Source organism: Haliaeetus albicilla, chromosome 9 (genome assembly GCF_947461875.1).
Source record: "Haliaeetus albicilla chromosome 9, bHalAlb1.1, whole genome shotgun sequence".
Taxonomy (NCBI): Eukaryota; Metazoa; Chordata; class Aves; order Accipitriformes; family Accipitridae; genus Haliaeetus; species Haliaeetus albicilla.
In genome coordinates, this window is record NC_091491.1 from 35,648,860 (window position 1) to 35,671,636 (window position 22,777).

The following is a 22,777-nucleotide window of genomic DNA, read 5'->3' on the forward strand; positions in this document are numbered from 1 at the left end:
GTTTGATCCAAGGGCTGAAGGAGAAGCTTTGTGTCTGCTTTGGCCTGATATTGATTCTTGCAGACTGAATTCTCCAGTCTCAGCCCAGAAATGGGTCTGCTGGGAGCTGCAGCGGAACATTGCTGCTCCCCCACTGCAGCAGGCAAACTCCTGCCCGGGTTATAAATACCTGAAGCTTCAGCAGAAACCATGAGATGCCCCATCATTACTGAGTTTCAGGCAGTTATAGCTGGCATAACGGTGATTCTGGTGATTAAATCCTGCTTGTTGTCTCACTTATGGAGCATGGGTATAAATCAGCAGTAGCTCCGATGACATGAAAAGAATCAAAATGATATAGTATGAGATCGAAATGGGGCCTCTAGAATTGCTTTAACTACTGCAGCCCTTCCTCAGGGTGACAGCCTGGCTCCGTGGTCCAGGCACGAGGGGATGCTGGCCAATTTACCTCTCGCAGACGCTGTTACAGCTTCCTCTGACAGCTGAGGGCGGAAAGCGTAGCCATGAAGCATTTAAGCTGCTATGGTTGTAGTATTGACAAGGGGCTGGGCTTGTCCTAAAGGCTAGAGATAAAGTATGCACAGTGAGAGCAATGAAAAGCCGTGAAAAATCTCGTGTGCTTTCCTGGGAAAGACTTGAGCAGCTCGACTGGTATCGACTTACTTCCCACTGATTCCCACAGGAGACTGGCAGCAGCACACCGTAGATGTCAATATAAATTGCACCTACTGCTTACTGCACCTCGTGGGCCGACAGTCAGGTTAGACAGCAAGTCTCCTAGATTAATCATTATTTAAAATCAAAGTGCCTTTTGCTCCATCCGCGCTAGCTGGCGGGGAGAGGGGAGAGACGGGCTCCAGATGCTGCTCTGCGTGCGCAGTGGTGCTCAGCGAGGCAGGGAGGTTGGGGGGGGGATGCGGACCTTTTGAAGGTCACTGGCGTTGGCCTCGGAGGGTAAGCATCACGTTCTGCAATGACCCCAGTAATGTCAGGGCTCAGTGAGCCAGGGACGGCTTTTTTTCTTTTATTTGGCAAGGAGAAAGGTAGGAAACGCAGACCTGAGTAGGTGGATGGAGAGAGACAGCACCCAGCTGGAGCATCACAAACTCAGCCGTGCTCAGGGCTGCTCCCTCGGGGACAGGGAGCGCCTGTCCGGGGACCTGGGGTGGGTTGTGCTGATCCCAGCTTGGGGTCTCTGCTGGTCCTCACCAGGCACAAGAAGCCAGGTATTTTATAGGCATCGCAAACTTCTGTTCAAAACTGTGTTTGGATTCAGGTCACATAGCCAGCAGCATGTCAGGAAAACCTAGGAATCCTCCCGAGAGCAGAGCTTAACCTGTAAAACAACCTTGGCCTGGAGAAGTATTAACTATGCCTACATTAAATTAAGAGGAGGCGGCATCTGGGAGAATTTCAAAGTCCATTTCAGCAAGCAAAAATCATCAATAATGGAATGTGGAGATTTATGCTGAATCTCTTGATTTATTTGAATCCAGTGGAGCACAGAGACCGATCTGATCTGTCTTAATCAAATTGCGGCATGACTTTCACTGGGTTTTGCTTCTGCCCCAGCAGAAAGTGGAGTCTGTCCTGCTGCAGACTTCATGAACGGCGAGTGCCTCCTTTCTGCACCGACGCCGAACCGGAGGGGAAGATGCGGGCACTCTTCTCCGTTTCACACTCCAGATCCAGAGGACTTCGTCTCTCAGCCACAGGAGCTAATTATCCAGCAGAATAACCGGCCCGGTGCAACCACGCCATGCTTTGACTAATTTTAATATCGCTTCATCTTAATATGCAGAAGTAATTTGGTCTACTGAACTGCTGCCATAAATAGAAACACAATAGGTTACGTTGTCAGCTGCCTGAACCGGGCCTCTGCTGTTACGGGCTGCGCTTTGCCAAGCGCCCATAGTTTGGGGTTCAGTGACCTTGGATAACTAAGCAGCTAATGCAAATCCGGCACTTGTAAGTCTAATGATTTAGCTGCGTCCCGGCTCACTACGGCTTGCAGTCTGAGGTACCCGGGCACTGTAGATACGAAGAAAGGCAGGTGGGGAGAGGGACGTTTCTTAGTCCAGTCCTGCCTTGCTACGTGGAGGGAGCAAAGAGCGACCTGCGCCGAGGCGGTCGCTTGCCCAGGTGTGATGCACAGCGCTGCGTTGCTGGCGGGGAGATGCCTTCTGTGCATCCGCTGCGTTCATTAAAGCCTCCAGACGGGACCTGTTTCCATCCCACCTGGATGGAGTTATGCTGGATTTTGTACTCGCTGAAGCAGAGAGAGGAATTCTTCTGCAGATTTGTTAAAAATCTTTTTTTTGGTTCAATGTGTGGAATGAGGGAAGTTGTGCAAGAAAGATGGGCTGACTCCTTAGCTTATAGGTGCCCAAACCCCAGGCCTTTTATTTTTATGCTTCTGCCTTTATCTTGACAGTCCCTGCGCAGCGAACTTTCAGCATCTTTGCACCATCCACAGGGGTAAGTGCTGTGCCTTGACCCCCGCGGCACAGCTGACCTCCGTGGAGATGCTCGGGGCGCGGAGTTTGTCACCAGCGGTCGAGATGGGGACATGCCTGCTGTTAGACACGGGGCTCTCGTCTCTCCCCGTCACCTTGCCTGCCCTCACAGTAGTAAAGCCATTTCTATTCTCACCACCGCTGCTGCCCCGTGCACATCGCTAGGGGTGTTCGCTCTCATGCAGAGCCATACCCGGGTGGGAAGTGACTTGTCCACAGCTGCACAAGAATATCAATGTGACAAGTGCTCAGCGCTAGCCTGTAAAGCTGTGCCTGTAAAGCACTTGCAAAGGAGGAGGGAGGCTCCAGCCGCCGGGGACACCAGCCCGAGTAGGACGAGCTGCGCTCCCTGCATGGGATGGGGGTGGAAAACTGCCCCCTTCAGAGGTGTGAGCTCAGTTCATGCACTGATTTCTGCTTTCTCTGCTCCATACTTACCAGTGAAGCAGGAGCTGGAAGCCTTATATTACTTTAAAGCGAAGAATGGCTATAACAAGGTGAGTAACCCTCCAGAAACCCATTTAGGAAGAAATTTGATTCTGTGCTCCTACCTCAGAATTAATTTTCATTGTTTCCTCGGTGTGGTAGAGCAGAAGCTTCTGGCCAGAAGAGGTAAGATTAACGTACACCTGGAGGCAGGGGTACTGAGAGATTTTCCAGCAGTCTGGACCACAGCTAAATGAGCAGTTGAAGGTTTCTGTGATGGATGCATTGAGAAGCGAGCACTGAGCCTCTTCTGTCCAGACGCTGAGTAGGGGAAAAAAGAGACATAAGAGCATGGTGAGAATGGGCAATAAGCACTAAATGCAGCTCAGGCTTTCCATCCGCGATATACTGGGGGCATCTTGTAGGAGATGGCACACATTGCAGGGCTTTGAGCAAAGACCGGACTTTCTCGCTTCACACATTGCAGACCATGTATTGTTCTGTAGTACCCAAAGTTTGTGCTTTGGGCACAAAAATACCTGTTTCACTTATCTCTATGTATAAATGAAAAGGAAAATGGAACTTTTAGTCTGGAGAAGGTATATTTGAAACCAAAGGGAGTCAGCAGAGATATCAGAGAAGAAAACTGAGCAGCTTGCACAACGCATGCAGTGCTGCATGACAGGACACCCTGGACCAAGACTTGACGGTTAATCACCAAGTCCAGTTCAATTTAGAGTCAAGGCTGGCAGGACAACTTTGAATTACCAGGGTACATATATTCATATTCATGAAGGGACAGCAACTCACAAGTGGTACCGCATGCAAGTCTACCTGTGGAAAGGCTTTTTCTAGTGGCAGCTTGCTCGGTTTTCTGTAAGTTAAGTCAGCGGTTGTAATCATTCTGGAGGATTTCAGTTTGTCTCCAATTCACCAGAGGCTAAAACTGGAACGATGGAGCCTGGGTGTGCACTGGCAATGTTCACTTGGGTTTCTCGCGTATATTTAAAAATCTACGGCTGTATTTTCCTTAGGGACGAGAGCAGTGGGAAGGGGACACTGAGGACTCTGTGAAAATCCCTCCACGGGCTGGGGGAAGGTTTCACCCCAGAGCTCCCCTTTAGCCCCGCTCAGCCCCTCGGCTCACACCCAGCGTGGCCGTCCTGCCGCTCGCCGTGAGTGGGCTGAGGGTCTGCTTGCCCCTTGCCAAACCTGCAAAAGGCTTTACACAGTAAGTGATATCAAAGATTTCTGACTAATTCTCTTGGTATTTTACTTTGGCAGTAATTCTGCTTGTGTATTCCATTTTATATTTATATTAAATTATGCTATGATTTCTGGGGGGAAATCAAGTGAAAGGATTTTTTCCCCCCTCTCCCAGGCAGTATTTTGTTGGAGGGTTATTGCTGTCTGTAAAGGAGAACAACCTCTAAGGAGATCTGGCTGTGCGAAGAGAAGTGACAGCGAAGACTCCTGGGTTGTCTTCTTCTCACTTTCACCTTTCTGACTGCTGTTTTATTCATGCAGGGGGGTAATAAAGTAACACCTACCTACAACAGACTTGTGAAGATGGAATATTTGATACTTTGTAGGTGCTTTGATATCTTCTGGCAATTTTTCACACAGTTTGTAATGTAAATCCTCTCTTTCCACATGAGCAATTTTGACCTTAGCAGCCTCTGCAATTGACCCTGATATTGCTGAAAGGTCTGGGAGAGCAATTTGGAAAAGCAAATGCTCTTGGATACTTAACAGGTCTTGATCTCTGTTTTCAAAATCTAAACTTTGCCTGGATTTAAAAAGGGACAAATGCCTTTATGGCACAAATAAGATGCTGCAAATCAGTACAGTTCATCCTCAGACACTGCTACTTTTTCAATATCATTGCAGAGTCAAGAAGGAATATTTTCCTGCAGGTGCATCAATATAATTGAGGATGTTCATACCAGTTTGTACATGCCTAAAGAAGAAGCCTGTGGTGGATAAGCCAAAAATGTGCCAGGTATTGGCCGCTGCCCCAGGGTGGTTTTGGGCATGACAGACTAATGTTTTGATCCCCAATTACACATTTTTCATTCTCCTAACTCCACTGATCAGGGCAGAAAAAACATTGCTGACAGTCTTATTACAGTCTGGGCTGGATTTTATACAGGGCTAGTACTTGAAAACTGATTTCAAATGCTGCTAATGAATCACAGGCCAAACTTTCTGCTCTGTGGCAGAGAAGGAAGTCAGAGAAGGCCTCAGAAAAATTAAGCACAGTGCAGTAATGATGAAAGATGATCTTTCACTTTCAGCAAATTACTGTATTTCAGGAGGATTTCACTTGTTAAAATGAAAGTAATAACCTACACGGAAAACTACAGGCTGCAAAGCAGCTTGATTTCTTTCCCGAATTAATTCTCTGTTCTTCATTTGAAAGTGCATTGTTTCTTGAGTCTGCTAAATGTTTTTGCTGTTTTCTCCTGAGTTTGGACTTTGCAGCAGCAGCCCGTGAGGGGCTTACAGGGTTCAGCAGACTGCCAACCAGCTGATATGGATATTACACTGGTGTTAAACTGTGGCAAGTCTAAAGATCAAGATTTTGTCAAACAGGGATCTAATTCTTCCCTCACTTATGCCAGTGTTACTCAACTTGCTTTCACTGTAGTTATGCCTGATTTATACTGGGGTAAGGAAGTGCAGAATCAGACCTATGTTGACCAAAGGAAAAATTGTAAAACTTTAATCAAAAGCGTCAAACGAATAAGCCATGTGAAGACAGTGAAGCAGAGAGTGTGAGATCAGGGTAACCATCATGAAATTACCTTTGCATGTAAGACCGCAGCAGGGTGATTCCCAGGAGAAAGTACATCATGATAGAGCACACCATCATGGCCAGCCCGAGGAGTATGGCCCGGTCTTCTCCGGCTTTTAGGGCTGTGACTGTTTTCCTTTTGTCCAGTAGATCATGATCCCTGATTTTTTGGTAAATATTTCTGAGGTTGAAAATAATACATTCTTATGTGAAATTCATATTTAAGCAATGAAGCCTCTACAGGGTGGGTAGTTCCACCTCCATACCCATCTCATGGGAGAGAAAGGCTTAAGGGTCCTCAGGTGTCCTTTTTCATCGGATTCACTCTGACCTGGTGGAAACTTATTCATCTCCAAAATAAATTCCAGCCATTTTTGAAAAGGTAAAAACCTCTTACAGCAAATATAAAGATTAGACTCTTGTGCCAGCTTAGTAAATCCTTCTTTGGTACAGCTTAATTGGTTCAGTTGAATTATACCGTAGGTGAATTTGACCTGTCAATGCCACCTTAGGCCAACAGAAGATGTTTAGGTATATGAGGTGTCTTTTCTTCAGTTGAATATGGTAACAGGTCTTGTGTTACCATATGTAGAAAATAGCCTGAAGAAAGCTGTCACTAAAATTATCTGAAAGGACCACGTTCTTTTTTTGATTCCCTACAGGCTAGTGGTTTGGGTAATTTTCCGCCCCAAGTGTGACTCAAAGCTTGTGAAACACTGTGGGGATTTTGCAATTGATTTCTGTAGGTTTTTTGATTGGGAGCTTATTTACTTTATTTATAAAATAGCTTTCTGGAAGCCCAGTTACTCATTACAGTGAAAACCCTCACAGAAAATTATCCACCAGAGCTATTTGTTCTGGGATTAAAAAAAAAAGAAGCTACAACAAACCATTCCCCCTTCAGCAGAGAGTCCTTTGCATTTTCTAACCATAAGTCCTTCTTTCATCTCCGAGCCTTTGATGATTCAATGGGTCATGAGGACGCAATGGTGAAGAAGGAAATATTTGAGTACATTTCAAACACACTCAAACTTTGTGGGTTTAAAATGTACTTACAGACCTGAGGCTGGTCAAAATCTCCTGTGTTTTCTGTTACGGTTCTTTTGAATCATCCAGGCAGCACCCGAAGCATGTGAACCGCACACTTCTGAGCCCTGGCACCACCATAACATGGACATAGCAGTACACGTGGAAGAAGTTCCTCTTCTACTGTCTGCAAAATGGCAGGTGAGCAACATCAACATCACTTTGGGCTCTAGCAAACCCACCACTCATTTAAGCTGAAACCACCAAGTTTCACTCAACCTTGGAAAAAAGCACTGTGTCAGACCAACCATATAACTTACATTCATTAATAGGGACAAAGAAATAGAGTTAAGACAGATGTAAAATCATACATAAACACAGTAGAAACAAGAAAATAGGTTTAATCATAAACTCCCCAAAACTGGAATTAAATTTGTATTCAGATGATGAGTCATAGTCAGGAAAAGCACATATGGTGTGGGGTTTTATAGCAAAAATCTTGCTTAGGTGGTACTGCAGTCAATAGTCTCCCATACCTAAGACCCCTTGAGGTTTCTTCATCCAACTGTAATTTACATCTTTAGATGTCCATGGTTTCTCTTCAAAACCATCCTTTAAGTCTTGTCAATGTTTTCCTAGTTGGAAATGAAATGGTAATTCAGCCTGTCAAAATTTTCTCTGATGTTGGGGAGAAAAAATATATTGTCAACTGGCAGATGCAATTGCCTTCAAAGAAGTAATGTAGAGTAATAATCTAATGTTACTTTTCTATTATTATTTATCAAACTGTATTTAACTCTGAGAGCTGCTATTAGGATTTGCATTGCTCCCAAATGGAAGCAGGCAGGAAGGCAGAGATTGTCATGCAGTTCCAGCACATTAACTGATCACACAGCATAACTTATGTCAGCGTGTAGACATAAAACAGACGCAGTGCAATGACTCACTAATGTCATCAGAGCACCTAGGACATAAAAGGGATACAAATGGACAATTTAAAAACAAATAGCTAATTGAGAATGGTTACAAATACTTCCCATGTGGCCTTGAGCCAAGAAACGTGCAATGAGAGGTAAAAAAAAAAGGACGGACTGAAGGGTATGTTGTAGAAATGATCTATCTGGCAGGTGACTGGCAAAGGGGACGGTGTATGGTGACTGCTTGCCAGGCGGATCTCCCACACTTGCCTGCCATCGCAAATAAAGCTAAATGAAACTCTGCCTCAGGGGGCACGCTCGGAGCAGTTGTTCGGTTGCTCTTTTGCAAATATTTATTATTCAAAGCCCTGAACAACAGGAAAGTGGTAGCCTTGTGCACCTTACTGAGGACTTTTTGCTCCTGAACCCCTCCAGGAGTCAGTCTGGTAACACAGGCATGGCACGTGCCAGCGTGTGACGCACCGGTCCTGACGCAGCCCGGGAGACGCTGAGTAACCATCCATCCTCCTCCTCCTCCTCCTCCCCACTCCTGCCTGCACCGGGGAGGTGCCCATTTTCTCTGTATGATACTGGGAACATCTGCTATCACCAGACCTCACATTTTTGCCCCCGAGAGCCCTGTTTTGGGGGCCACGATAAGTTGCACACAATATTTTGCCACTAACAGAGCAGCCTCAGCATGTCTTTAGCTGGAGCGGCAGCAGTGGCCTGCACGCGTGCGTGTGCTGCTCCGTGGCGGCGGTTTTGTGTACGTGTGAACTTTTGGCACAGCCTGGGGACCTCTTTCTGCTTGGTGAGCTGGAAGAGTGCCGTGCTTAGCTGGCTGATTTTGGATCCCTGGGCTGCACAGCCACAATTAGCTGACTGCTGCGGTGTGTATAAGTACAGATCACTGCATACCAGACACTAGGTCACCTAGATGATTCTCTCTAATACTTGTGATTACCTGTGATAACTTCCCAAATAAGACACCGAGGGGGGCTGTTTGTTTTTAAAGAAGTCCCAGCTGTCAGAACATGGTGTCTTTCTGCCCTGTGCAAAGACATTTAATAGAAAGCAAGCCTCCAAGGACAAAAGGTCTTTGCTCCCTTGATCATTTCCAGACTGAAGTTCTCCTCTGCTAAATCTCCACGTTTCTTTTGCCAAATTGCTCAGAGGACACGGGCTGGCTGCTCTACCCAGGCTCAGCTGCCAGAGAGGAAATCTCGGCCATGACTGTGCCTGCTGGGGACAGAGCAGAGATTTCCCTCTCCGTATCTCTGTGCACAGCAGCAGCACGGGGATCCCTCTGCAATGTGGTCAGCAGCTCCTTACAGATCTCCAGAGAAAGGTTTATGGAGGACCTGTGTGATGAAATTAGGCAGCCCAGGTTATGTTAGCCTGAACATGAGATGGCCAAGGAGAGTTACAATGCTGGTCTGAGCCTACTGGCCTTAATAAACAAGTCCTACATCTTCTGTAGAGTTGCCCGTATTTGCTGCAGCCAAGACCTTTATTTGCCATCATGAGGTACGTGACCTTTTAGCACTCGCTTATGTGAAGGACGAGACATATCAACTTGCTCTGTGCTCTGTTGGCACAGGACTGATCTGCAGCTCCAGGGATGTGATTAGTTTATTGGCATGTGTTAGGAATGGTCCTGTATGCAAAGAGTTTGCAACTGGGCACTGCCATATAGAGCAGGAGAGGCTAAGGTAATGCTGCTTCTGACCCAGTACAACAGTTCTTATTTCACTCCAAAATGGGTAGATCTAGGAGGTCTGCAAAGAGGATCAGGTTTCCTCACTGGAAATCTAGAATAACCAGGCACCTGTAATTATTTTTTTTTTTTTTTAATAAACACAAATTAGCTACCCTCAGATTCCTTCCTTTCCAAATGGACCATCATGTGCTGCTGAGGGAGACGTTGCCTCCTCCAGCACTGCACAGTCACGGGGCTTGTCAGATGGGGATACCTGCCTGCCCGAATTATTCAGAGTGACTTTGAATTCACATTCCTGTCTCTGATAGCACAGCTGTTATGCAGATGTCACTCAAATTACCTCATGTTGAGGTGTTTACTGATATCAGAAATCCTTCAATGCAAGGGTGAAAAAGCCCTCCTGTATCTTACCCGCAGAATTCCCAATGCTCAGGGACTTTTCTGCTTAGAAGCCAATTTCTTTACTTTTTTTTTTTTTTTTACAGGGTATATTTAGCTGCATCAGTTTTTGTTATTACAGCTATGGCAACAGGAAATCTCATTGGAGCTCTCTCAGTGATGGTTGTAGGATGCCTGTCGATATGAACAGATTTTATTCACTCAATTCCTTCCCTCTTCCCCACCAAACTGGACCAAACGAAACCAGTGTTTTGATTTTCCAAGCTTACAATGGTGTGGGAAGCCTAACTGACACCTGAGAAAGAATGAGGGCTTGGCTAGGTTTTCGAAGCATAAAAAGTGGCCGTTGGGGAACAGTGGGTGTCTAAAACAGCAATGAAATACATACATTTTGGGCCTGATCCTGCAAAAAGGGATGCCTGAGAGATACCTTCCACCCGGGAGGAGGTGATTCCTCCACAGCAAGTGACCCATTGCTGCACAGGTTATTATTACAGTGCAATTCCTCAAAAGTCTGTGGATGTAGCATGTGTTAGGTGACAAATTTGCAGTTCCACGTGACAATCTTCCTGTCTGAAGTTTAAAGAACAAAAATTCCTAAGAAAGGGTCATTTAGGGGAAGTCATTTCTCTAAAACGCACCACCTGTTTGATACCGTGATGCTGCTGGTGATCTTACACGTGTTAAAATCACTGCCAGAGGCTGGCGGATGAGTTTCTCCCACTAGCAACACTTGCTCTGTGTTCACACCTCTCTTCTGCAGTCCTGAGGCTCCAGTCAGCACTCCCCTATTTCCATTTTCTCTTCCTCCCTTTCCCTCCTGCATTTTATTAATCACCCACAGGGTATGAAAAATTCCTTCTGTATGGCTCTACAGGGCCACCTGGGAAATAAAACCACCCAACGCTTGAAAAGGCACCTGAAATTACCATGGCTGGTGTGTAAGTATAGAAATACTGCTTCCTACCTCCCTATTTCTGCAGGCAGGCAGGGGTGAGCTCTGCCCAGGGTTTAAGCCGACTAGACACCGGTGAACCCTGCTTAGCACAGTGCTCAGCCCAAGTTAGTAAGTCCCACTGAAAGGCATGGTGTGAGTTGAAGGCCGTGCTAATCAGGAGCACATGGCTTTCAGCCAGCCCAATGTGTGGGCAGATATCTCCTCCAAGTGTCTAACCTTGGACCATCCTGTCCATGACAGTGTTTTAACGCAGAAGAACATTGGCCTGGGGAAAATTCACTTAAAGAGGAGACTTGCAGACGTACACGAGGCAGTTAGTTAGATAACCAGCTCCAACCGAAAGTCCATGGAAACCTGTTGCCAAGCTGGCCTTTGTGGCTTCAAAATGTCTGTTTGGGACTGAATTATCAAAAGAGCTGAAAACCTATGCAGCCTTTGCAGAAAATTTCAGCAAATGGGCCAATTCTCCAAGGAAACTTGGTGTCCTGAGGGCAGCTCTGCTGCCTGAACTCATGAGTGCATTTTCCCAAGCAGATGCCGGCAGTAATGTCTCATTAGAATAACCGAAGGCTGTGTTTTGCTAATTGGCACTGTAGATACATTGACCTCTGTTTTAGTTTCACCGGAGTCTGATTTTTTGTGATTACATTTAATGGTGACTGCAAGAAGAACTGAAGGAGAGGAGGCAAGGAGGGAAGGGGGAAAGGAAAGGGAAGAAAAGAAAGGGAAATGTGTCCGGTTGTGACAAGACAAGCTCTCCAGCAAATATCACTACAAAGGAGAGAGATTTTGGAAGGGTGAGTCTGAGCATTACTGACAATCGTTCTTTCATCAGTGATATTTAACTTCTTTCGTTCCCAACTGAGTGCTGCCTTTGTCTGCAGAAATAAAACCTCTCCTTCCCTTTCCTTCTCTTCTGCGTAATTCCCTGCTCCCCTGGGAGATCCAGTAACTCATTTATTCCTCTGTCTCCTTCAGCGTATTCCCTCCAGCAACGCTACTTAAGTGGGCTGGTGTGCTACCAGCTCACTTTCAAGCCACTCGTCATCCCCCAGCTATTCTGCAGTGTATTGCGCACACGCTCCTGCTCACACACTATGCATAGAAACGTCTCTGACAGCTGGATGCATCACCCAAATGTGTAGAAGTTAGGTAGGGCAATGATCTGGCGGGGAGAGAGGAGGCAGTGTGTGTGTGTTGTCTGGAGAGGGGTACGGGAGTGGTGTGGGCCGATGGCTGGAAGCAGGAGACCTGCAAAAGGCATAAAGGCTTCACAGGGGTTGGAGCCAGGGCTGAAAACCTGTGGCTGGGGATTAGCGTGCTTTTAAATGTGCGGTGTGTGCGTGCTGACCTCAGAGATGGTCATGGTGTGCTGCTGGTGTCCTGGGAACAAGGAAGACTTTGGCCATGGCTCTGGCGTTGTCCCTCCACTCTGTTCTGGTTTGGCATGGCAAGCCTGGCACTCATCGGCTGGTAGGTGGAACAGTAGCTGGGGTTGGGGAGTGGTGGTGAGAGGCAAGGGACGGACACCCTTTGCAGCCCTCCTTACTTCTCTAGTGCTGCCACGGAAGAGAACCTACAGGCCACGCTCCTAAAGATTCAAACCCATAAGAGACAATCAGCATAGATGCCGTTTACCTTTTCTCATCATGTCTGTAAGATGTAGAGCTCCGGCCACTGGTCCAAATAAACATTTTAGAGGGTTGCCCAGTGTTGGCTTTGCTCGCTGCAGTGGGACGATGGAAGGACCTGGGGGAAGAGGGATATTTTTTGTCACTGCCCATCCAACGTGGCAGACCACATTATATCCAGAGTGCCAAATCCCCTGCGGCCGTGCCCAGTATGCTCTGAAGATGGACCATTTGTTAACTCAAGGTGAGATGTAAAATAATGGGGATGACAGATCAGCGTGTGGGAATGAAGGATAAATCTCATTAGCCCCACTGGTAAAATGTGATCCTGGCTAATCAGGCTTAGCTATGCTCCACACCGCAAAGGACTTGCACCATGGACAAGCAATCATCAGTAGTTTAAGAAAAGGTAATAGCTGCATCCAATGTTCTTATGGCAGCATTTTTGGGGGACAAAGTGGCTATTGTTTAAGCACATGCACGCTCATCACAGGTTTTTGGTTGTACTGCAGCTCTCACTAAGGTGATGCTCTCAAGGAAGGTGTCTGAATGAGGCAAAAGTATGATTCGTAAATGCAGCATTTTGTGGAAATGTAACTGATGTGACAAAGATGTCTTTTCCCACAGAGAAATTACTGTCCCAAGGCCATTTGGCCAGACCAGTTAGATTCCTGCCCAGGGGCTGCTTTGTTTCACAGCGGGATATGAGACCTGCTGCCTTCTCTCAGGCCCTCAGGGTCTTCTGAAGAGGGGAAGAGTCTGAGGGGTTTCATTTTAAGGACTGAATCTGAACCCTGTACTTCAATGAGATCTCATAGAATCAGAAATATGGAGTTGAAAGGATCTCAAGAATTGTTGCTGCTCTCTTACCCTGATTCAAGGCATATTCACTATATCTGTCATTCCTAGCAGATTTTGGTTACCCTAGATCAACTGAACGTGAACAACCATCTTTCCAGCTGGTAACTTCATTGCCAGGCTGGCAGCATAGGCTATATTGGACCTGCTAGTGGGGCTACAGCTCCCCTCATAGCTCCTCCTAATCTGCTCCTGTTTTAGTGAGGCTCAGTTAAAATCTCAATCTCTGAGAACAGGACCCTTCCTGGTGAGGGCTGGATTTTGCAATATTTCGTGGCACAGCACTTTGTGCTTTTACTCCATTTAGAGAAAAGCTTAAGAAAAAAAAGAAATGTTCCAGATACCAAATACTTTAATGCTGAAGTTTTTCATACACTAGGGGCCATTCTTTAGCTCACTGAAAAATAAACTGGCTGTTGATGCTGTCAGCAGAGAAGGCACATGAATTCCTCAGCGCTCCTTGTCTGAAAAAGTCTGTAATGTCACTATCTACATAATCATGCAAAGGGCTAATTTCAATATTTGCATAGTGGCGAACCTGGGAGAATACTTAAATCCTGTAGAGGTGGCTGCAGGGGAAGACTGACATGGATGGGAGCCAAAATCCATCCGTATGCAGGCAGGCTGATGGGTGCCAAGGGACTGGGTTCTCCATCTGGAGTCAGCCCAGAGCCCTACCACTGGGTCCATGACACAGACCCAGGGCAAACTCGCACCCCAGTTGGGCAGCTGGCTGGCAAACTGGCCAAACTGGTGACCCCGTCACCTCCTCCCTGCTGGAATCCTGCTGCCATGCTCAGAGATGCTGGCTCGGGACTGGGACTTGCAGGCAGGGACCTTGCTTGAAATAAGAGATGGTAATAGTTGATGAAGCTTTTGCGCTGCATTCATGCACAGCAAATTGGACGAGGCAGCGGTCCAAAAGAAGGGAGGCAGAAGAAGGGGAATCTCCCCTAGCCCTTTCCCTGACCCTGTGGTCATCACTGCAGCTCTGAGAGAAAAAAAAAGACTCTTTTCTTTCCTTACAACCACTGTAGTTAAGTATTGGGGAATAAACAATAAGATGAGGTACTTCCTCCCTGAAATAACTATAGTTTAGAAGGTGGAATAGCCAGGAACTAATCAATATAACCACCGACTAGGAAGTGTTTTTATAGTGATACTGGCCAGAAATTTGGGTTACAGGACCTTGGATCTAATCCTCACTCTGGTATTTAAGATTGCATCCACACTACCTCAGACAGCACAACAGCGACCACCAAACCTGTACCGAACGAGCTGGTGTTTCTGCATCGAGCAATGCAGGAGGGCTCAGAGCAACTATACAAGGGCCTGGAGGCCACATTGGATATTGGGCTGAGACCAGTCCCAGGCTGAGACTCTTAATGTTGGAAAATAAAATTATATAATTGCCACTGCACCCTTTAGGATGTCACACATGAGCTGCACGACAGGAAAGCCTGGCTGGCTGTGCTGCCACAGCCTGAGTGGTCCCAGAGCCGTCAGGAGATGGTGGTGAATGCTATTAGAGAGTCTGTTCTTAATTAAGCAAAACTTGGGCACACGTTAGAGGTGATCAGCAGCTTCTGCTGCCTGTCTGAGTCTACAGGGACAGCTGGGCAGGACTGCCTGGGCAGGGAGGCAGATTTGCAAGCTCCAGAACAAATTGTAGGAGCACCGCTGGGGCAAGAGCTGGGCGAGAGGTGTCTGTCCCACCAAAGGGATGCCAGAGGAGGAAAAGGGCTGTCTCTCTTCCCACCAAAGTCAGAGTGATTTCAGACTCCCTTATAGTGCCAGTGCCCTGGAGCAGTCCATATGTGACAGCATTAATGCTGTCTGCTTCATTAGTTGGGCGATCCAAGCTAACCATCACTATTTAACACACAATTGCACACCTAATTTTGTGTAAAATTGTAACACTGATGACATCACAGCAGCCACTCCAGAGGTCAGATGTAAGCAACTGAAGTCCATGGTTCCTTTTGGCGGGGGTTAGCGGTAAGGTAGGAGCCTTTTGTGGAACAGTAACAATACAAACTCCCCAAGACCCTCCTTTGAAGGCCTTTGGAGGACTCATAACCTAGGACGGTTACGACTTACACGACCATGTTCTGCCCCACCAGGACAATTAGCAAACTTCCATGCCTTTCTCCTCCCCTGAGTTAATCCCAAGGCAGGACTGTGAACCCCATTCCTTCCCTGTCCCCTCTCTCTTTTCTGAGAAAACAAGTAGCACTACATTTCTTTTGCCCATTGCCTCTCTGAGTCAGCTGCTGGCAACATATTTTTATCATGCAACAAGTAATCAGCCTGTGAAACTCATTATTGCAGGATGTCAGCCTAGCATTTAGAGTAAAAGTGGATGGTGCTATTGCTTGAACAGATGGAGCACCTAAAGTCATGACAATACCTGCTAAAAACAGTTTAGAAGAGGTACTTCAAGCTGCTTTTTGACTATCAGGAGTCTGTAGGGGATATTCCTATAGGGCAGGTTACCAGGAAACTGCTGTACTTGATGTGACTTTTGCTAGACTCAGGATGCTGTGTTGGACTCCGGGCTTTCTGCTCGAGTTTGCCTGAACATTGCTGTCTCCTTCATTATTTACCCGGTGTGGCATCAACACAGTTGTCTCTTGGCACAGTTGCCACAGGCACAGGCAAGGAGCCCAAGCTTCGTTTTTTACAAAACATGCCTTGTTCTTCACATTTGGGTCTATTCTGAATAAATGCATAATGTTTAAGACAGAAACGCAGAGTAAAAAGTGTGCAATCTCCTATGAATACATGTAAGCCTGTGCCTAGGGCCCTTTACTGCTCTGCGCTGGCCAAGGAGCAGCTGTAAAGGTCCACGATGCTGACACAGTGTGTCTGCCCCGCTCCTCCCATCTTCCCCTGTTCTCATCCTCCTCTTGAACGTTATCTTCTGGTGAATTTTATGGAACTCAGAAGAAAACCTGACAAGGTTTCAACTTTTTCAGCCATTGCAAGATGAAGACTTGAGATAGTTCTTACAAGATTAGAACTACTCTGCCCCGTCCTAAGGAGTGTCAACATGTCCATGCAACAGCAACCACCTGAAAGAGGACTGCAGTGTGAAGAAAACATTTGGGGGGGCAACATTTGCTTCAAATTGCTCCAAAAAAGATGTAATTCTGAGGGTGAATCTCAAAATCCTTTAGCTGGTACCTTGGGAACTACATTACGTGCTCTGTTGTCTTCACTTTCACCCTGGGCTGGCTGCTTTCCTTCCTCAGGCTTCGGTTTATGCCATGATTGGTATGAAATGTTCCTTACCTCTATGTCACCACATCTGTGAACAGCCAAAGAGGAATACTGCAGACCATGGTTTTAGATGGAAAGCTGGGGTTTACATGTGTGTTTATCTGTAATTGCCTCTGTCTATGTTTATGTTAATCATAGGGTTTCTGAGACCTTGGAGAACCATTTATGGCACCAAACTAATGAGCTTTGCTCCCCTTACGGCATTTCATTTCCTGGGCAATGTGGCCACTGTAAAAAGAGAAGCACCTGCATTAATTTTGCCTCATAAAAGACACCCTGAGTCATCAAAAGCCAACAAAAGCTAAACATTCACCTAAACATATAATCACCGACCTCTTAGGCTTTGTCTGAATACACCCATGTCCTGCACTGTCCACGCTGCCAAGTGCTCTGGATGCTTCCTCCCCATATTTCCCAGCCAGAGGATTCATTTGATCCCTGTGAGCCCTGAAGTTTTCCTGCTAGTCCACACGTTAACCTCTCCCTGTGCCACAACGTGGCGGTCAGTGCCAGTTCTTGGGCAGACAGGGAGGCTGCTGTTGAGTGATGGGAGATATCTGGTCTCTCCCATGGCTGGAGAGACGTTTCTGGGGGGGGTCCCACCCACCAACGCCCATGGGAAAAGGAAGAGGTTAGAACCAGGCATCAAAGGCAACCTGCAAGGGGACGGTGGTTCACTCTGAGGTGAATTTACTGAATATGGACAGTTAGACTTTATGCCCCAATAGGTCTTACCCACACCTATGTCTGACCATACTATGTTTTCCTATGGCTTTTCTGAGTCAGAAAAAAGGGAGAAGTGTTGTGTGGTGAAGGACGGGAGAATAAATAAAATGGCCTGTTGAATTTCTGATGTAAAGTGTAGCCTGACTGCTGGGTAGTCTGGCATTCAGGTGCAGTAGTGCATGGAAGAGTTTCCCAGGCAGTGTGGTGGAGGTAACTACTGTATTAAAATGCTCCTGTCTGATTCAGGAGATGATCCAGGGGAGTTTTCTAGTCCTGGTATTGAAAGAATGTAAGAGCTGGACCCAGGACTAAAACCAATGCCTGAAATGTGTGACTCCCAAGTATGGTCCATGGCAACATGAAGAGGTGGATGGAAGCAGAGCTGCACCAGGGAGAGTGTGAGGAGAAACCCACCTGGGTGGTAAAAAGTGAGCTGGTGTCTGCCTGGGCTATCTGAGTGAGACCCACTGTGGCCGTGGCCGTGGTTCGACACGAAAGCCCCAGTACACATGCACCAAGGGAAGTCTCACTCACCAGCACTGAAGATACAAACCAGAAACCAGGTGAACACCTAGCTGGCAATCCCCCTGTTCTGACACAATTCAGAGAGCAGTGTTTCTTGTGTAGCCAAAATACCTGTTTTCTCTGCAGGTCTCCATCTGAGCACAGTATCCGCTTGCCCTAATCCCACTTGTCTTTGGCCAATAACAGAAGAACAGCAAGCGTGGACCAAGAAGAACAGCAATAAGCTAACTCATAAAAGAAATGCATCTGCATTAGTAGAAGACAGTTACCACTTAGGGAACATTTAACGCTCTGGCAGCAGCAACACTAAATTGTGATGCAGCAACAGCAATATCAAATGGTGTATTTCTGCCTCGTGACCGGACTTTGCTGTACCGCAAGCTAATGGGCACGGTGCAGGACAGAGTGACATAAATAACTGTTCTCATTGGAGCATCTCAGGAGCAACGCCTGTACTAACTGACTAATCCAACTGGCAGATGACCTTGAATTTGGGGTTCCTTATTATGGCAAGGGGAAAATGGACAACAGGCAGCTGGTGTTAATGTACTGATGAGAGTTTAGGAAGACTGATGGCTAATGATGCTTCATTAATGAATTCACCTCTATTTCTGGCCCTTCTCCTAAATCTCCCCAGAGCTCAGAGCTTAGAGCTGAGCTCTCCATCTAGTTTTTGAGTAGAATGAGGGAGACAGCCTCGACCCAGGGCGGTCTTGGTGGGGTCCCATGGCACAGGCATGTCTAGGACACTCCATGTCCAAAGGAGGAGGAGAATGGAGCTGTCAGTGGCAACTGAAGCCATCACATGGGGATGCAGCTTAGCTGTATGTGGAAAACAGCAGTATTTAGGTTTGTTTTCAAAGGCAAAATATCTTTTAACTTCAAGTCATCCTTACGATTGTTAATTCCCTCTCCCCAGTATATACAGGAGTAAGAGAGAGAGTCAGAAAGGCTGAGGTATCTACACCTCTTTGCTACATGACAACATGCAATATGTTCACACTTCAAAATTAAATATTCCAAAGTAAGTTCTAAATCTTTCAGGTTTCCATCTCATTATATTTTTTTCTCCAGTGCTGGCGTTCTGTGTTTTGAAAAATCTTTCAAGCCCTGCCATTTAATGATGCCTTTCATCCCTTTCATTCCCCTTTCCTAAGAGCTACCTTCCTAGTATGAGTCTAAGTAGCACCACACAGCGCGGCTGTAGACTTTATAGTCTTTGTTCTTCCTGATCTTTTTAAATTTAACTTCCTTCTCCACTTTTTCTTTTAATCTTTTTTTTTTTTTCCCCAGTGCCTCTTCCTATACATTACTATGCCCATCATGACTTGTTTCACTCACCTTGGCCACACTGTGTTAGTCTTAATTATTCTGATTTAGTTGATTGGAACAGCAACTTTTTGAGAAATTCCTGTGTCTCCAGGTCAGCTACAAAGGAGGGAGCTTCTATCTGTCATCACAAGCAAGAGAGTCCCATCTTGTCTTCTTTGGCGACCTTCTGGCCACCTTGGAGCAGTCTGACACTATGGCTTCAGCTTCCTCGTCTGTACAAGGGATGTGCTAGTCCTGTCACTGTACCTGGCAGAGGACATTTTCAGGCCATCTCCAGGTAGCAGAGACTCTAGTGAAGAGCCAGCCCTTATTACAATCCTCATGTTTTGGTGCTGGTGAGTTTGCAATCCAAGCACGAGGCAATGCCTCTCTTGGCACGTTGCAGTGGCTGGGGATCAACGTTTTTGAGGAACAGCTGAGGATAATTGTCCCCTTTGCCTGTCAGGACTCTGCAAACATTTGTAGCTTTTTGTGCTGAATTTGAATTTACGTAGCAAGTGACACATTGGACAAGCACTGTATTCATCATCTCAGCTGCTCTCTGGCTTTAGAGAAGGGCACAATCTGCCTGTAAAATGGGCTGCCTTTGGGAGGGGGTGCAGCAGTGGCAAGTGCTGGGTCACCCCCCTGCAACATGCCCCTAGTCAGTTGAGCCAAGAGGGTTTTATGGGGAGATCTGCTCTGCCAAACACCAGGTAGCATTACACTGATGAGGAAGGATTCTGGGAGTGAGAATGAAGGCAGTGAAAGTGCTGCGCTACCTCACTTGATACTCTCCTTTAAATCTTAGCACAATTCTCTGTAATTGCAGAGGGATATATCACCCTGGGTGCTGCACTGCACCAGAAGAGCTATAAGGCTCTGGACCAGGCTGGCTGTGCTAAGAGCACATGGGTGACAGTGAAGATGCCCTGTCTCTTGCGATCATGCTGTGACAAACGCAGTGGGAAGCAGAGAGAGGGTGAGAGAAAGGAGATGAAGTGGAGGTTCACTGCTGCGTTGCGCCTTCATTCCCAGGGCTGGGAGGTGTTTCCAGCTCTAGCTCCATGCTGAATTCAGTCTGTTTGATGGTCATCAAGAGGGAATGACCTTCTCCCCAGCAGAGATTTTGTGGGTACCCACTCGACCAGATCTTAGAGGAGGCTCTTTTGGATACTAAAAAGACTATTTTTAAGAATAACTGGTTGCACAGTAGAAGCTGGACACCTCTGACTGCTGAAGCCAAGTGGCTTCTGACTCGACTCATATGCCCCTGCACCACTGTCATCTCAGGGCCATGGGATTTACACCCCAAACCGTGAAGCAACAGGGTGTTGGCACCACTGTTTTACAGGTGATGAACAGAGGCACAGAGGCTGCTGAGACTTGGCCAAAGTCTCCCAAGAAGTCTGTGGTGGATGTAGTGGAGAAAATAGCCTAAAAGATGGTGGACAACCACTTTCCACCCAGCAAGTAGGGAAGAGAGCCAAGACACATACAGATTCCCATGTCAGAGAGCAAAGGCAGAGCCTTACTTTGGGGAAGCGCCAAGTCCATGGGGACATCCCTTCCAGCTCCAGCTTTGTGCAGCTGTGCCTCAGCTTTACATTGTCCAGAGAAGACCTGATCTGAGAAGTACACGGCTTTTAAATATCCCTGAAGAGAGTGTTTCATTTCAGGAAGGCAGTGCTAAAACCCTGATGGTGTGTTTGTGGGTGGGAGCACAGGGAGAGGAAGGGTGCTGAGCTGCTGGGGACAGGGAGGGCACAGCAGCAGCCCTTAGGGAAACCATGAAGGAGAAGCAGATCACACGAACGATGTGGCTGGGGAGAGAGGTGAGGGCAGAGAAAGATAAACAGATGCAAAGCAGCACCCAGAGGAAAAGCACAAACAGGCAGGGCAGATATGGCAGGAGCGGTTTTTCTCCTACCTAATTCCTTGAGCGGGTCAATCATCTTTTATCTCTTTTGAGTCAGTCCCCGTGCCATCGAGAGCACCAGCCGGAACAAAGCAAAGGCAGAAGCGAGCTAAAACTACTGCCCAGCGGGAAGTGAATGCTCTGGCACTATTTATTTTTGAGTCCACATTTGGATTAGCTGTAAAGAGCTGTGTGGATAAGCAAGCAGGCAATTACAGCTGGGACGTGCTGCTCATGAATGGAAACAGCTCCAATCTGCTCAGGACATATTGAAATTCTAATTCAGTTAGATTCCTTTAGTTACAGTGCTCATCACAGACACTAAAAGAGATGGGATTAAAAAATAAATACAACTCTTATGTTGCCTTTGGTCTGCCTTCTCTGCTCCCCTTTCCCCCCTCCCCTCCCCAATTTTTGCTGTTGTTTGACTTTATTTTCTGTGGCAAAATACAGCACTCTGCATTTAGTCTGCTTGTTAATTTTTACGAGGATCTAGCAGACTGCAGCTGGCTGAATGCATGCACTGTTAATGGGTGGGCAGTCAGCATGAATACTAGACCGCTGCTGAGGTTTCACATGTCACATCTTACTAAAGACCATTACCTAGAGATGTCTGTTATTCTTGCAAAAGTGTGGGTGTGCCACTGAGGCGCAGAGCAAGGAGATGATTTGCACAGGCTCCTCAACTGGCTTCATCCCTGGTTCGGACCAGTGCTCAAGTCCACCAGCCCACACTGCTCCCCCAGTAAGCAGGTTGGCGTCCCGCTTTGGTTATTGGTGTAAAGTTACTTCACCGTTGCAGGCAACTACGTTTGCATTGGGTTGTGCAGGTAAGTTAGGGAAAGATCTGATCCAAACCAGTGGCCAGGGAAGAGGACCAGGAGTGCTGGATCAGCCCTGCCAGTGTGACCTGGCAGTTCAAGCAACTTATTTAACTACATGCTAGTTGAGTTTTCCTGGCTGTCAGCAAGAGATATGGTATTAAACCTGCTGGCATATGCACAAAACAGTTAGTTGAGATCTAAATGTCTGAGATCGCCAGATGGGAGGAATAAGAGGAGTGTGAGCTCGGGTCTCCAACTGCCTGGCAGTCATGCTTCCCTCATGACCAGTCTCTTGGATCTGCTGGAGGACCTCTGAATGCAGAGAGCTGTCTACAGACAGGTTGTGAATAGTACTGACCACATCAGCTCAGAAATCTGGTTATGACAGACACTGGGTAGAGATTTATCACCTCCCTCAAAACTAAGAAATGGGCTTGATGGGGAAAGACAGGTATAATAGCTCCATCCTACCGATACGACCAAGGCATGGAGCTGTGAAATAAACACCTCCGTGGTGGAAGCAAACACCCAGTTTGTCTCTCACGAGCATCTTTCCTTTTTGTCTTATTACAAAAGTGTAAATTTTGCAGCATAAACACTCTGTGGTGGGTCCTCATCCTTTCAGGACACAGACTTCACCATCTGTAGCCCTCTTAGTTGAGTATGATCAGTTGCCATGTCAAATTCACAAAACAGAATTTTGTGCCCAAGTGCTGTAGAAAAGCACTGGAAATATTTTTTTTTCATGCATAAATTTAATGTAATTTTCACAGAATTGAACATTTTAAGTGGCCTTATTTTTTAAAATTCAATTCTGTAGTGGCAGCTGCCTTTTGGCTGCTGAATCTAAGCTGTGTACAATATGGCTACATCTCCACGGACCTCTGAACTCACACACGTGCTCTGTGGAGCTCCCTGTTTGCTTTGTCCACTGGTAAGG

The 22,777-nt window shown here is 46.7% G+C and overlaps 1 protein-coding gene across 10 annotated transcripts in view; it reads right to left on the bottom strand.

Annotated features, from left to right (window-relative positions):
- The window catches only part of KCNMB2 (potassium calcium-activated channel subfamily M regulatory beta subunit 2), a 155,075-nt gene that overhangs the window by 5,388 nt on the left and 126,910 nt on the right, over positions 1-22,777 (bottom strand). For 7 of the 10 annotated variants that reach the window (XM_069792689.1, XM_069792686.1, XM_069792688.1 and 4 more), the window contains 3 exons: positions 12,401-12,511; positions 5,750-5,920; positions 3,068-3,263 (listed from right to left, as the gene is read on the bottom strand). In XM_069792689.1, coding sequence (XP_069648790.1) covers positions 3,068-3,263; positions 5,750-5,920; positions 12,401-12,511 — 478 coding nt within the window. The remainder of the gene's footprint in view (positions 1-3,067; positions 3,264-5,749; positions 5,921-12,400; positions 12,512-22,777) is intronic. The other 3 variants (XM_069792690.1, XM_069792694.1, XM_069792693.1) reach the window with 3 other exon arrangements.